Source organism: Phyllostomus hastatus, unplaced genomic scaffold (genome assembly GCF_019186645.2).
Source record: "Phyllostomus hastatus isolate PE091 unplaced genomic scaffold, TTU_PhHast_1.1 phas_contig_283, whole genome shotgun sequence".
Lineage (NCBI taxonomy): Eukaryota > Metazoa > Chordata > Mammalia > Chiroptera > Phyllostomidae > Phyllostomus > Phyllostomus hastatus.
In genome coordinates, this window is record NW_025333833.1 from 6,299,688 (window position 1) to 6,315,643 (window position 15,956).

At 58.3% G+C, this 15,956-nt stretch overlaps 1 protein-coding gene across 1 annotated transcript in view; it reads right to left on the reverse strand.

Moving 5' to 3' along the window:
• Positions 1 to 3,521: 3,521 nt before the first annotated feature.
• TNR (tenascin R) overlaps positions 3,522 to 15,956 on the reverse strand; it is a 63,496-nt gene continuing 51,061 nt past the window's right edge. Inside the window, exons 17-21 of the mRNA XM_045838607.1 lie at positions 11,284 to 11,435; positions 9,942 to 10,038; positions 6,582 to 6,743; positions 4,988 to 5,151; positions 3,522 to 4,180 (exon numbers count right to left, since the gene is read on the reverse strand). Coding sequence (XP_045694563.1) covers positions 4,061 to 4,180; positions 4,988 to 5,151; positions 6,582 to 6,743; positions 9,942 to 10,038; positions 11,284 to 11,435 — 695 coding nt within the window. The 3' untranslated portion in view covers positions 3,522 to 4,060. The remainder of the gene's footprint in view (positions 4,181 to 4,987; positions 5,152 to 6,581; positions 6,744 to 9,941; positions 10,039 to 11,283; positions 11,436 to 15,956) is intronic.

The following is a 15,956-nucleotide window of genomic DNA, read 5'->3' on the forward strand; positions in this document are numbered from 1 at the left end:
GAGGAAGCAGTTGGTCGGAGATCTTCAGGAATGAGGCCGGAAGGCCCCCTGAGGCACAGCCAGGGGCGGCTGCAGGCTCAACCCCGAAGCCAGTCCTGGGACTCCCCTTCAGAAGGGCGGACGACCTGTCACTGTCGCCTGCAGGAAAGCGGACCATCCGGGGAGGCCGGGCAGAGCTACTGCAGTCCGGGGCTTCAGCCAAGAGGCAGGCAGACTCCCCAGCTCAAGAACCATCCACCCCCGACCTCTGAGGCCCAGGGCCCCTCTCCACCCTTGGCAAGTTGGAGGCAAGTGAAAACAAACCGTCCCGCCTGCTCTGCGACTGCGGCGTGGAACTCACGTTGGAATCTTCCAGAAATTCCTTTTCAGAGTTTTAAGGGCAGACAGTGAGATGCCAGATGAGGGCCCCCTTTGGAGGGGAAGAATGGAAGTGAGGAGCTAGACGGAGTCGGAGTCTGCCGATGAGAAAGAAGCCGTAGACAAGCCCAGAGTCAGTGACTCCACTTTTCCTGAAATTCTGGGTGGAGGTTTACAAAAAAACAAACAAACAAACAAAAAAAAGGGAAACTATTTGGAAGCCCCGGGAGTCCTTGCACATCCGGGCCCCAGGAGCCCAGTTCAGCCCCTGAGCTCCGTGCGTCCACTGTTGTCACAGATGTTACTTTACCTTTTCCCTCCAGGGGACAGGACAAAGAGGAACTCAGGAGCCCTTTCTCAACCGATGCTTTTCAAAGGGCTCTTTGGAAAGGTTCCACGACAGCCCTTTGTGCCTTAGTCTGCAGCTCTGTTCTGGCACTGGGTCCAGAAGGCTGACCCTTGGGCGGGCCAGTTCGGCGTGGCCCCAGCGCACCGGCAGCCTGGGCTCTCGGGTCGGTCTTGGAGGGACCTGAGCTCGGGCAGGGAGCTGGCGGATTCCCAGGTGGAGGGAGCAGATGCCAGGTCTCTTACCTCTTTGTGAGGTTGGGTCCGTGAAGGGGAGCGTGGATTCCTGAAGTCTGCCCTGCATCTCCTTGCTGCCATTTTTGTTGTATTATTATTATTTTTTGCAAATCAACCTCTTGTGCAAATGGGTGGGCTAGTGTTCCTGGGTCTTAGCTCAGTCTGGGTTCTCCCGGAAATCTGGAAGCTCTGGTCCTCACCCCCAGGAGGGTTCACTCAGGGTTACAGGAGGGGCCTGGGGCTGTGACCGCCACCTGGTGGTGACACGCAGCAAGTCTCCCTGCTCCAGTTAAACGCGGCCTGAGGGCCCGCAGTTTCCCACAGATCTGCCTTCCCGGTTCCCCGCACCCGCTCTGCCTGTTAGCTCCGGGGGCCCCTTCACCTTCCCGAGAGGGCCTGGGAGAACGGGAGTGAGCTCTGTGGAACCCACCCTTTTCTGACGGAGGCACGCGCACAGGACAGACGGCCTGCCCTCGGGTGCAGGCAGTGAGCCTGCCGCAGTCACTGGGCAGGGGGGGGGGGGGGGTTTGTTTGCTTACACACATCCTGGTGTGGCTCCAGGGCAGGGCAGGGCCGGTCTGTCCCCTGTGTGCCCCTGGAGGGAAGCTTTGGGGCTCAGGGCGAGCGCCTCGTGAGCGGCGCCCCGTGGGTCCACCCTTGGGAAGCGCGTGGAGCCTCCGGGTCAGCAGGGACCAGTGAGTGGGGGTGGAGAGCTCTGACTCACGCTGACCGTGGGCCTTGGGCAGAGAATGGGCACCGTCTCTGAAAAACGGTAACAACTCGCGAGTAAATTAGTCTCCTTGATGAAAGGCGTGCACGAATCCTTCCGTGGGAGGTTGGGCGGGCTGCGCTTTGAAGTCCCTGTCTTGCTTTCAAGTGGTTCAGAAGGGATCCGGGCAGTGCTGCGGAGGCTATTTTTAGCAGCGCTCCGCAGGGCCAAGCGGCTCCCGCGGAGGGCGGATCCGGGTGTCCACGGGACGCAGCGGGCTTTCACCGGGCCGGCGACATGAGGTTCAGGGTCTCGTCCCGTTTTAGCTCCCTTGCTGAGGTGGGCTGTGCGGGACCACCCAGGTCCCGGGGCTCTGCCTTCGTGGACAAAACGCGTGCAGCCTCCGCTTCCCATAATCCTCTCTGCCGTGTGAGTGTGTGTTTCATTTAGGACCTCCTTGTCAGCCTTCCTGGCCCCTCCCTCCTCCCTCCCTCCCTCCCCTCTTTCCTTCCTGAATAAAGCAGGGCTCCTGGGGAACCTTCCCCAGCGCCGATCCCGACTCAGATTTCAGATCGCAGAGGAGCGTTGCTGGCTGTCAAAGCGGAAAGGGAAGTTAGAAGCCACAATCGGTTGTGCGCCAGGTGAGGGGCCTGAGGCCCAGAGAGGTGCAGCGACCTCCCTGAGGTCACACAGCCAGTTGGGGGCCTCCGGCTTAGCCTCCAGCTTCCTCAGGCAGCCGGCCTCCTGCTGTTGGTTGGCGGCCCACTCTAGCTAAGTCTCTTTGAACTCACAGGTTTCTGGAAAGGACTGTTTGTTTTCCCCAGGTTTCTCCTAGTTTTTTCCGAAACCTACGGTAAACTGAGAAACGAAGATGTCACCGCTGTCATTCAGCACCGGGTATGTCCGTCCCAACCACCCCGCAGTCACGAACAGGCCTTGGGGGCCTGCGAAAGAGACGGTGCTCACAGCACGTGGCAGCAGGACACGTGGCAGGACTTCCCGTGACATCACAGGTGGGAGCGTCAGCCCAGGGGACGACGGTTCTTCCCTGGCTGTCAGAGCCAGGTTAGACTGCGGAGGGCTCCGTGAGAAAACCGCCGAGTCTTGGGCTCAGTGGGAGCAGCCCCGGGAGGGTGCCCGGACGCCCCAGCTGCACGGAATGTGCCGGGGCAGGAAGTGGGGCTGGGGCCCGCAGGCGGGGGAGGACAGCTGGCTGACCGAATGTGGGTTCGGCAGACGCTGCAGGGACGGCTGCGGTGACGCTGGATTTGGAGCAGCGACAGGGCCTCGGCTTCCAGAGCTTCCAGCTCTGTTGGGGCTTAAAGATCAGACCACACCGGGGAAGAGAGCACATCTCGGAACGCGGAATGCGGGCCCGCAGCCCTCCCCCGTCCACCTTCGGATTTCTGGATGCAATTTCCTCCGGTGCTTTCCACTCTGCCTCTCCCAGGCAGGATAATAAAAGGAGACGGAGAAAGGCTTGTCATGACCTCACCTCATTAAGGAGGTCACTCCTGCTTCCCGTGGGACCAAAAAAGGGAAAAAAAAAAGCAAGAACGAAACCCCCAGATTGCACCTCTTCCCAGGGATTCGCGGTCAGGACAATGGCTGGCTGGCCATAGCACTTCTTTGTCTGACTCTTGTTAAGCTACCCACACAAAGGAGAGCCTGAATGAAGACAGAAGTCAATTTGCAACTCAAAAAAAATAAAGTCATGGCACATAGGAGTGGAAAGAAAATCGGGGGGGGGGGGGACCTGGGTTCCCCATGGGACCTCGAGTCACACTGGCAGGTGCCCTGAACTCTCCTTCTTCCGTCCTTTCCCCAAGGCCAGGCCCCAAAGTGCTGAAAACCACAACTGCCCCCCCGCCAGACTCCCAAAGAGGGTGGGCGGTGACTTGGGCCCCAGTGGGACACAGGTGCCGCTCTGTGAGACCTCGGGTTGGCGGGACGGGGAGAGTCGCTCTTGAAGCTCTCTTGCTGAGGCTTCCCGGTGGGCTGGGTGAAGACCTGGCTATCAAAGGCCGTGGCCAGAAACAAACCCGTGGGCGTGACGGGCATCTCAGAAGGAGCGGGGAGAAGGCACGTGCCTGTCCCCAGAGCCACCCGACTCCAGGACGTGCCTTGGAATTGGTCTCTGAAGAAAACATCCCCCTTTCCTCCTGGTGGGACAGGAGGGGAAGGCCAAGGTGGGCCGGGTGGGAGGGAAGATGGATGGACCGAGGGTCCGACCGAGGGCAGCAGGGACCACGGGCAGCTAGTTCTCGGCCGGTTCCCGCTGCCCCTGCTTCCTCCCGACACTCAGAGCGTGTTGCGAAGCACAGTACTATGACCCCTCACCCCTGGCGTCATATTATAAAATACAAACGAAGGACAGTTGGAAAGGTCAGTTGGCGGGCGGCCACCCACGGCTCAGAAGTGCAAGGACCGCCGTTTCCGCCCTGCCGTGGGACGGGGGCTGTAGGGGCGAGTCTTCATTTCCACGAAGGGGATGGAGAACTCGTGGCCTTTCCAGTGGTACCAGTTGATGCCCTGGGAAGGAGAAAGAGGCGAGCGTCAGACCACCCGAGGTGTGGCCGAGTTCCCGGTGGGGCCAGGGCGCGGCCCCTCTCTGGCTTTCCCTTTCGGACGGGCCTGAGGCCTGGGTCTCTACCGGGAACGGACCGCGGCTCCAGGTGTTTGGGCTTCAGGACTCGCCTGCACCGGTCATGGAGGGGGATTTCAGAATCCCACCAGCGGCGAGGCCTTTCGAAGGGGGTAACTGTGTGTGACCACCCACTGCGGGAGAGTCAGTGGTTTCCACCGACGGTGACCCACCCTCTGGCTTTGCCCAGGGCAGTGGGTGTCCCTGGGGTGTCCCTGGCTGCCGGACTTCCAGTGCTACCGCTGGGGAAGTCCCAGGTGGCCCATCCTATGGACGCGTGGTCTCCAGTGGGGACAGCCAGCCCGGTTTACACTGGTCTCTCCCTTCCTGGGACACTTCTGAAGCTAAAGCGGAGCCTGGGAAGCTGCCCTTGGCTTCCCAAGGCTAGAAGATCTTCATGGAATGTTCTAGACGAGGACATGAGATGGGACTTGACTGGCTGCAGGGGCTCCTCTGGGGGAGTTCTGGCTCCTGAGTTCGGCCGCCCGTCTTCCTCTGCCTCCGCCCTGTCCTGCCTGGACCCCAGGTCTGCGTTCCTGTCCTCTCCATGGTCCTCCTTTCCTGGGACTCTGAGTGTTTCATGTCCAAAGGCAGGGGGTGGGGGAGGAGACCACACGTGCAGTGAAAGCATAAAGCTCAGGGCCCGGGGGTCCACAGCTCTGGGGCCTGCCGGAGGGCGGCTGGGCGTCACCCACCTGACTGTGCCTGGACTCCCCGTACTTCCCGTTGAGGTTGGTTCGGTGGCAGTTCTTATACCACCACGCTCCCTTGTAGGACTGGGCGCAGTTGGTCACTGCGATGTCGTTGTCTCTGTCCTCGGTGGAGAAGGGGCGCCCCTGGTGATAGCTGAGCGAGTCCCCTGGGAGAGAGAAACCTTCGTGAGGCTGTTCAGCTGGCCGCTCTTCAGCCAGGACTTCCTGGACGGGCGACCCACTCCCGCCCGGGCTGGCCGCCACTGCAGGGCTCCCTCCGCCTAGCGCGCCCGCGTCCACCCAGCGGTCAGCCTGGCTGCACTGAGCCTCCTCCGCCTTCCCCGGGCCGGGGGCAGCTGCCTCCACGCTGCCCCCTCCAACTCATCTCCTCGTCCCCCGACCGACCTCCCGCTCAGAAGGCTGCCCCCCGGCTCCACCTCGCCCCGTCTGTCTGCTCCGGGCTGGCCCTGGGACACAGACATTCCTGACTCCTTTCGTCTCCAGAGGGGACAGTGACCAGCCATGGTGACCGCCGTGCAGCCTGGCTACTTTTGAAATGATTTGGCCTGTTGCTGTGTTTAGCGCACTCCATCGCAATGGCTACTGTGCGCCCCAAGCGTGGTCAATGGGACCTTTGGTGGGGCACCGAGGGCGGGGCTCCCGGCCATCGGGAAAGGTCGGAAATAGGAAGAATAACAAAGGAAAGCGTGTCTTCTCTTTGGAGCAGTGTACCTGGCTGAAAAGAGAAATAATTGGACAGAGGTGGAAAGGGAGGGGCAACATCCTGATGGTCTTCTCAGTGCCAAGAGGCATTAACATGTGGCTAAAATTATACGCCAGCGTTTAGCCCTAGAACTGGAGTGGATGAGAGGGCCAATAACTCCATGTACCAAACAATAGAACATTTGGCAAAACAGGTTTCATGACATGTGCTGTAACAGAACGCAGGAAACAGACTGGCTGAGCCCAAGAAGCAGACTCAGTGTTATTATGTTCTGACAACACGGTTAACGCCACGGAGCTCCCAGAGACGGTTGTTCTACTTAGCAGAACTGTCGTAAAGATCTGTGCAGAGAATGGGCCGAAGCACGTGGTGCTGGTGGGAGAAGGAAATGCGGTGTGGCCGGTGGGGAACGTTTATGCTCTGCTGTTTGCTCCTTGATGGGGGGTGATGACGACGTCCGATGGGGGGGCATCTTGGAATCTGGGGGGGACCTGGTTTGTTTTCATTGGTTCAGAGATGGTTTTCCTTGATGTCATTGCAGGGGAGCTGTGTACCAAGACTGTAGTGGGCTCTGCTCTCTCTGGATAGGAGCCCATATTGATTAATCTAGACAAGAAAACTAATCGGTGGCCCTCCCATTGACCTTTGTTTTTTAGACCTTAACGGCACTCTCACTGCACTTAATTGCATTTTTCCCGAGTGCTCTGTGAAGCAGGGCCGGGGTCATTATTATGACTTTCCAGGCGAGGAAACTCAAGCCCTGGGAAATTGATTCCGGGTCCCCTGAGTGGTGTGGGACAGCCCGGTCCAGAGCCAGAGACCGACAGCCCCGTGCCCTGCGCCCTGCCCCCTGGCCAGCAGGGGCCGCGGTACCTGCGGTGCCGTCGTAGCTCCCGAGGCGCAGCTTGTACAGGCTTCTGCCGTCCTCGACGGAGAACTTGTCGTAGTAGGCGAAGGCGGCCTCCTGGCCGTCCCGCATGTCCACACGCAGCTCGTAGCGGCCCTGGGACGTGACCCTGTGGATGTTGTCCAGCCCTGCGGAGGGGAGTGGAGAATGCGGGAGCCTGGCCCTGGCGGCTTTGGAAATGGGGGTAGGAAAGGGAACCATGGGCTCGGAACAAGTGTGACGAGGAAGTTGGGGGTTTTTGGAAACCCGCGGGCCGCAGCCCTTCCCAGGCTGCTGTCCTCCCAGACTCTGAATTTCCTCCTGCTAAAGGCCAGCGCAGGCGTGCTGAGGAGTCCCTGCCACAGGGCGGCTCAGGGGGCCCGATGTCTCCGTGGGACCCGGTGACGGGCAGGCCCCGAGCCCCAGCACTCGCCGCTCTGTGCCCGCCACCTCTCACTCCAAACGTGGTGCTGGGCGAAAGTGACCAGAGGCATCCCGTGGGTGTGAGCCTGCGGCCCGAGTGACAGGAAGAAAGAGGTGGAAACAGGTGGCGTTCAGGGCGAACCCGTGGCCAGGGTACCCGGACATCCTGCCGTCTCCGAGAAGCCTGCAGAGGCAGGGGTCTGTCCGCCTTTCTCACACCCCCTCCTCCCGCAGCCCCCCCCCACCCCCCCAGCTCGCACTGCCTCCTTCTTGGATTATTGCCCTTGACCAGACGGCAGACCCCTCACCCTGGAAGCTGCACTCTCCGTCCCCACACCATGGGGCAGACCTCCACAGTGCCTGATGGGGCGGGGTGGGGGTGGGGGGCAACGAAAGCCCGACCCCTTACCCCCACCCCTGGGAGCAGTTTATGCTCAGAGTGTCCCTGGGCATCACACTGAAGCTAACCTCCAGCCAAGGCCTCACCTTTGCACTCCACCCCCACTTTGTCCTGCTTCCCCTCCCCCTTCTCCTGAGAGCACCCCCCAATATATCCCTTGAACGGGAATCTCTGTCGCAAGCTCTGCTGCCAGGGGACCCAACTTCGCAGAGAAACTGGGGGTCACAGTGTTACCCCAACCTGAGCACTGCTGCCGACAACGCACCGCCAGGCCAGGCCTGTGCTCCGGACCCTCCCCGCTCCCTGTCGCCCACGGCAGCGAGCCGAGACGTCTCCTCCCGACTTTGCCTCCTGCCCGCGCCTTCGTCCAGCCCACCTAACCTCGCCTTCTTCTTCCCCTGGCTCAGCTGTCCTCTGGTGGGCCAGTTTCTCCCCTGCCCTGTTTGCACACATCGAAAGGGGCCCTGTCTTCCCTCTTTTCTGGCTCCTGTCCTCCCCTGATGCCTCTCCACGCAGCCAGACCCATCCTGCTCTGAGTAGCTGGGGCTTCCCCGTCAGTGGCTTGTAGGTTGCTACGGTGTTTCCCGTGTGGGGTGACATCTCTGATGGTACGACAAGAATTTGGGGCCTAAGGACTCAATAACCTTGAACGTATGGGGAGAGAGGGATTACCAAATTCTCTCGCTTTCTTAATCGAGTAAGGAGAAACCTTACCCCTGATTCTAACCCTGACTCTCAGTGTCAGTTTGGCTCTAAGTACCTTTGCGGGGTAGCGCCCAACACTCCCTAATGTGCACTGTTGCCAGCACCGCCACCGTCAGCAACGACAGCAGGCTGGCAGCCCCCGCATTTAACTGCCATTTAGTAATATTAATATGGTTTTCATGGCATTGACTTTTGAGGCTCCCTCTCATCACTGCAGATAACGAGCTTTCCATCTTCAGCAATGCTTTGACGTTTGCTTCCCAAAACAATAGATTTAAGGAACTAAAATGAGTGGCACCCAGAAGGCGTTACGTGCACAGGTGTGGGGCACGAGAGCCCTGTCTGCGACGGGCGCACTGACTCACGGGTACTGGCTGCCGACCCTTAGAGGGGAAGGGTGTTTTCCTGCTCATTGACTTTCCTCTCAATGCTTTTATATGGCTTTTACCATACATTTTTATTAGCTACATCAGCAAACACACATCTGGGCACTGAAGAAATTGCCAATAAATTCTTACCATTGACTGATCCATTAATTGATAGCTACAGTTTAGGGGCGGACTCTTCCCCAGGCAGTGCAATAGGCAATGCGGTTACGAGAGGAATGTGATGTGGCCCCAGCCCTAAAGGAGGTTTCCGTGGTATGATCTATAGTCGTGAGAGAAAAGGAAGGGGGCACTGATAAGGGAGTGGCTAATTCTCCCACAGGCACAGGGCAAGGCCAGCGGGTAGGGTGGGTTCTCCAGGCCTTTGAATATACACAGACGGACACCAAGGTGCCTAGAGGAGGGGCCGAGTGGCCGGGAGAGTGTTCCTTGCAGAGGAGACATCAGTGATTCTGAATGTTTGGAGGCTGGGGCTGGGCTCGGGGCATGTGGGAAGGAGAGAGGTACTCGGTGGCAGGGAGCAGGCTCCCAGGGAGAGTGGGGGGGCCCGATGCCTGAGCTGAGGTGTCTGGCTTGCACCTGGTGGTGGCGGTGAGACCTTGAGAAGTTTTACAAATGGGGTTCGCCACTGCTCAGATCGTTGGGGTGAGTAAGACCGTCCTGGGGGCCACGTGAGCAATGAGTAGTCCTAGAGGCGCAGAGGCCGCTTAGGGGCAGAGAGATAATGAGACCCGAGAGGCAGTGAGAGGGAGGCGGAGAGGGGCCGCCGATTTGGGCGCCGTCATTCTCCTTCCCCCGCCGCCCGGCACAAGTCACTGGGAATCCAAGCGGGAGGCAGACGCAGGGCAGAAGCACGCGTTGCTTCCTGGGCGTGGCACCTGCCTGGGTCAGACGTGTGTGCTTTCCTTCCACACCTGTTCAGTCCTCAATCGACACCTCCTGCTCGTGCCAGGCCTCTAGGGAATTGATGGCTACCTCTAATGCCATTCTCACTTTTCTCCACCCCCTGCCGAGTCAGGGAAATCACATTCTCCAAGGAACTGGAGCAGAGCGACGGCCTCCTTCTCTCGGCCCCACAGGCTGGCTGGCTGGTGCCTCACTCGTGAGAGGTGGCCAGCCACCCTGGCGCTCCTCAAGCCCCCTCGCCCACCAGGCCTGCCCCTGCCTTTGTAGTTGCCTCACGTCAAGACCCATCAGCATAAGAGACTATTAGTGAGGATGGGAAGAGACAGCGCAAAGAGGAAAGCACCACAGTAAGATAACACAGATCAATAGTGCAGCCAAACAGAGCCAGCGGTGCCGAAAGCAATTCACGGGCTGTCAGCTTCTCAACAGACGCGGGGCTGCTGATAACCCCCGACGGGCCCGGAAGGGGGAGAGGCGGACGGAGAGCCAGGGCAGCGCGGCAAGGAAAAGCAGCACGGAGACGTTACCCAGCCAAAACTCGTCCTCCAGGTTCCCGAAGCCAACCCGGTACTCCGCCCACTTCCGGAAGAAGTCGGTCTGGCCGTTCTGCCGTCTCTGGAACACCTGCCAAGAGACGGGGAAAATAATGGGACGCCGAGAAAAGGAACTCTGGCGAGTGAACTTGCCGTCACTGAGTTTTATACCCGCAAGGACAGAGCTGCTCAGATGAGGAGCACTGCCATGCAGAGCTGGGCATTTGCAGAGCCATGTTCGTAGGAGACCCCCGGCCCCGACGAACAGGTCTGGGGGGCATGTTGACACTTACTCGCACCCCTGGGATGTAGGATGGATTCAGGGACACACTGAGCCCCCAAATCGTCAGGGAAAACCGGCTGGGCTCCCAGGTTCTCCTTGCACCGGGGAGCGCAGCAGAAAGCATCCCTCGCCCAAAGAGCAGGACCGGCTTCCAATCAGCCAGTCCCTGCCATCATCCCAACGCAGGCAAAGCAACTGCATATCAGTCATTTTCCGAGCTGCTTAAGTGCTAATTTCGTCTAATCTCCACTACATCAGCCCTGGCTTCAATTTCCCAGTTATGCTTTACAAAGGAGGCCGAGGTACGTCAGAAACAACAAAGGAAATGTCTCCCCAGAGGAGCGGCTATGAGCACCGTTGTCATTTCCCTCCATTCAGAACCTTGTTTCCACCCGCACCCACCCAGCTAAGGCCGGACGGAGGTCGGGCCAGGCCGCAGGAGCCCTGCCCGCCTCCTGGGCTGCACTGGTGGGCAGGGACAACCCTGAGGCCACCCTTCTCGTTTCTCAGTCCTGAGCGGTCAGTCATGGGAGAGGATACTCGCAGGCGGTGGTGCCTCCCTTTTCCTAGTAACTGGTGCCCCCTGAAGGCTGTGGCATTCTGGGGAAGAGCCAGAGAGGCCAGGGGAGGACGGGGACAAGGGTGGCTCGAGTCACTAGAGGTGACTGCCTGTGTTCGGTCCCCCATAGGCAGTCGTCCTGCAGCCTCAGCTCCTGTCTCCTCACTGGAGCAACAGTTCCCAGCAGGCAAGACCCGGGCCTGTCTGAGCCACCGGTCCCTGTCCCTGCATGAACAACTGCCATCGCAGAAGGAACCCCCTCCCTGGGCCAGGCCACGGCAGCCTCCGTTTGTTACTCCTCTCTGCCCGACCAACACCTGGGACTGGGCCGCTGAGGGGGAGCCCCGAGGGAAACGAGGAGCCCCTTTAGGAGGGACGTGCGGGGGTGGGCGAGGGGACGGGCAGAGGAAGCTGAAGCTGGGGTCCCCCGGCGCTGCGCCGGGCGGCCCGGGACGCCGGGAAGTCTGCGTGCGCGGGGAGCAGCGCGCACTCACAATCCAGCCGCCGCCGTCGGTGGTCATGTCGCAGTACACCTGCAGCTTCTGGCGGGGCTCCCCACGGAGGAAGATGGTGTAGACCCCGCTCAGCGTGTCGCCGTTCATCAGGTGCTGGGCACAGTCCTGCGGGTGCGGGAACACCCGGCCCCCTGCGGAGGAACAGAGGCCGTTTCCGGAAAGGGCCCTTCCCCCACTCGGCGTAGCCCTTTGAACCGGAGAAGGGGCAGGGCGTGTGGCCAACCTTTTGGCGTCTCTGGGCCGCATGGGAAGAAGGAGGGTTGTCTTGGGCCACATGTTAAGTACGTTGTGACACGTAATAACGAGGGAAATCTCATGTTTTAAGTAAATGTATGATTTTGTGTTGGGCGGCATTCACAGCCATGCTGGGCTGCATGGGGCCCACGGGCTGTAGGTTGGACACTCCTGAGGGTCTCGTGGTACCTCGTGAGGAGCTGCGAGACGTCCACTCAGGACGTCCCACAGTGTGCGGGGACCCTGCCTCACCCTGCATCCCCCCTGCTCAGCTGATGTGGATTAATCAGACAATCACAGTCTTACAGGATCGGAGGACCAAGGAGCTGGGTTCAAGTTCTGCCTCCTCCACTTACCTGGTTACCTTAGGCTAATGGTCTGACTTCCCTGGGCACCAGATTTCTCATCAATAAATGGGGATAAACAAAATACCCCTCCCCCGAAAGGTGAAGGTGTGTCAGTGCAGCCAGTGACTGTCACTCAGGCGATGATGACAGGGGCAGGCCCACAATGCATCACTGTAGGGCCCACCTTTCCAAAGGATGGGAGGCACCGAAGCACAGATTTCCGCCCTCCTCACAGCGCCCACGAAGGGATGCCCAGATAAACTCAGCATGAGCAAGAAGACGGGTATCTGCTCCTCGGGCAAAATCACGTCCTGATTGGACTAAACAGTCAAATGTCCATGCTTTACAGTTCAGTGGAAGTTTAAAGAGAGGGCAGGGGAATAAACGGCTGCTCATCTTTCCGTGAGAACAGCCCAATTTGTTCAACAATATCTAATTAGCTGAAAGCGAAGCTTAAATCATGTGTCTTGAAGAGTTTAGCTTCAGGGCACATTTTAATGCTTAGAAGGCAGACGGAGGAGCAGAGATCCCAGCGGCGGGCTCTGCGGACTGCGGGAGCTGGTAGAGCGAGCGAAAGGCGGGGCGCAGGAGTGAGCGACTGAGATTTGGGGGCCCGGAAAATAGAACGGTGTGGCTGAGGTGCCTCTGCAGCCGTGGCCTGCAGAGCAGAGGCAGGAAGAGGCGAAGTGTGGACCTCATGGGCCAGTCACTGCAGTGTCCCCTGTGCATTGCAGGGTGTGACGGCTGGCCCTTGGGGGGTCATTAGAGCAAATGACAGCATGATGCCACGGAAGGAAGGAGAAGGAACAACATCACGGACAGCCCACGGCATCTGAACGCCTGCCACGGACCATCAGCAAAATATCCTGTGTTGGGAAGAGGTCTTTGGGGTCCCACAGACTTTGCACAAGGCCCCTTTGGAGATGAGTTAGTGCCCCGAGCACAGGACTGTCCTTCAGCTCTGCCACGCCAGGGTCAAGGGTGGCTGCCATTGAAGGCGGTTTGGAACAAAGGTTCTGCCCACCTCGGCCATGGCCACATCAGGGGATAACAGTGCATTTCTATGGAACTTGTGCTTGACAAAGTGCATTCTTATCTTCATCTAATGCTTGCAAGAAACTTGAGAGGAAAGCAAGATTGTTACGAATCAAAAGCTTCTTTTACAGAGAACACGACTGCACGCGGAAAGATCACATGACGTCCCCTGTCCCGTGGACTTGAGTTTCCAACTTCAAGTCAAGCGCTCTGTGCATTCCTTCTGCTGAGAGAGAGACTAGAACACGATGCAGTTGACTGGATCTGCCTCTGTCCATGCGGCAAAGGATGAATCAATGCCTGTGTCTAATTGGTAGGCACAGAGAGCCCCAAAGGCCAAAGTGACCTAAAAAAATGTCCTACATTCAAATTAAATATCTTTACCCCCCAAACGGAAAACCGATTTTCTGAATAGCTGCAGCAATGCCCTTTCATCGGCAGCGTGTCCTAGGGCTCATCAGCGTTCGCTGTCCCGCCTGTGCCTAGAGGTCACAATTATATTTCGGGACAGCTGCCAGACAGCTCCTTCCTCTCTCCTTGCTGCTTGGGGACACCGTGATTGTCTCCCTTTTTCCACATCATTCTGCACCTCGTCTCTGGAGCAACCAGCCTTCTCTCGCAGCTCGGCTCTCTCATTTTCAAAATGCTGCGCTGAACGCTCTTGGTCTTCAGCTCACTCCTACTGTATGCGCCAACAGCCCCTTCTCCTGAATCGACTTAGCTTCTTAAAGGAGCCAGCACCCCAGGTTTCTTCCTAATACCCAACGCATGTGTCCCTGGTCATCCTCTCTCAAACCTTAAAACGGCAACCTCATGCAAACACACACATGCAACTGAACCAAGCCAGAGTAAGTCCATCAATGATCATATACAGGCTACTTCACATCAGTCACGTGGATTATTTAATAGTTTAAATACTTTTAAAAGGCTCAAGTGCATCAGCTGCTTTAAAGGGAGATGACCAGAAACAGATACAACAACCTGAGATGACTTGCCCCGGAGAAGACCATTTCTTAAACATGTGTGAAGGACTCTCATGCAAAAGAAGAATTCCTTCTTTTATTTTTAAAGTCAGAAAACGAGGACGCAATCGACGTATGAGTGAAGTGTGGTCCAGGCGGTGTCGGCGGTTGGGTGGGAGGAAGGTCCCAGGCTGCACCGCGTGGGGGAAGGGCCCCGCTTTGGGCGGGTTGCGGGAGGCGCTCAGCCGCTGTGTGTGCGGGGCTGCTGCCCGGCGGCCGGGTGCACTCGCCTCCTCCCCTGTGACGCACTGCAAGCACACCTCTTGCTTAGAGATGCCCTCCCTGTAATTTAGTCAGTGGCCCTGCTGGAAAGCCAGCCAACGGGCATTTTGTTCATGCAGAGTATCAGGAGCAGCGGCCTGGGGTTTCTACCTCCTGGGAGCTGGGAAAAGACGCATTTGTCATGAAACCCCTGCCATCCAATCCCTGTGGCCCGCAAGGCTGCCAAGGGTATTGCCTCCTTAGTCACATGATTCCTTTCCACTGGGTGAGAGGAATCAGAGGCTGGTTAATTGTTCCCAAACTGGGGCCTTTATTGGAATTCAGATTCCTGGTTCTGTGGCAGAGCTGCTGAATGAGAATGTTGGGGGTGGGTCTCAGGTTCAGAATTTCACCCAGGCTCCTCAGGTGAGCCTGAAGCCCGCCTGGACTTGAACGCCACTCCTCCTCTGGTGCAGTCCCCGCTCCTCAGAGAGGCCGAGGAGCGGCACTGGTGAGCAAGACTGCGCCCCCGAGGGGCCTGGCGGTCGGTCCTCTCCACCTAGACCCCTAGGACTGCGTGGATAAATCGACTGAGTCTCTCTGTCCCTCCCTCTCTCCTTTCCTCTCCTTCCCCTTTCTCCTTTCCCTTCCCCCTCTCTCTCCCACAGGTATGTCTTGTGGGGGGAAGGTCCCAAGATTTAGATTGGGGGGTCTGGGAAAGAGGAAACAAGAGCCTCTCTAGCTTTGAGCTGAAGCCTGGGGTGCCCGTCTTTACCAGGAGGTTCTGCTCTGGCGGCTGTTGGGCTTTGGCCTCGCTGATGATGAAGACGACCCCGATTCCCGTTCTGTCGTGTTAGCTGCATGCGCACTGTGGGTTCAGATGTTTTTAGCGAACCGTCAGGGTGGATTCAGGCACCCCTAGGTCTCGGGATGCCCTGCCGTGCAGCGCCATCAGAAACTCCCCTTTAACCCTAACACGGGTCATCCCAGAGATTTCTCCCAAGGCAGACGTTTCAGGGCCCAGAGCAGCGCTGGAAGCTTTTCTTCCCGTCGGTGCGAGAGCTGTGGCCTGGCCCAGAAAGAGACTTTTTTCCCGCTTAAGTACAGGCTGTGTTGATTACCGAGTTAAGAGGAAAGCAATGCCAAGTGATGGGGACACTGAATGTCTCCTGGTTGAAGTGTTTCTAGATGTAATTGTGAGATCAATAGGACTGGGCACTTTCCGGAAGAATTGCTCAGAAATTGGTTTGTGTTGGGATCTGAAGGCTGCCAGCCGCCGGGAGTGAGGGAAGAGACCTTTTCTGTCCCTGCCGGCCCCTGCCTCGTGCTCTGTCCCTGGACACAGTCTTTAAAGTGGCCCGAGTCTGTGGCTTTGGAGAGTCTGTCCACGGCCCGCCCTTACGGCCTCAGTGTCAGGACGGGAGTGGAGATGGCAGCGTCTCTCCCTGGGAGCGGGCCCAGGACAGCCGGGTGTGCGGCTGCGCACACGCACCGGCGGCCACCTCCGGCCTCCAGAACTCGGGTTTGTTTTCCCAGAAGTGGGTCTGTGGTTGGCAGGTTTGGGGGGGGGCAAAGTTACCTGTCCGGCCCACGTGGGCTGTCAAACCTACCACCGTAGCCACCTCGACAGCATCTTCTAATTCATTTACCGATTTATTCTTTTATGTATTCATTCAACAAACCCATAGGAAGTGTCTGTTGAGTTCTAATCACTGAGCTAAGAAAGAGGTGGGAATGAATGTATACTCTTTTAGGTTGCTCACACTCTGGTGGGAGGCACGGACATAACCCTAAATTCTGTGTGCTCTGGAAG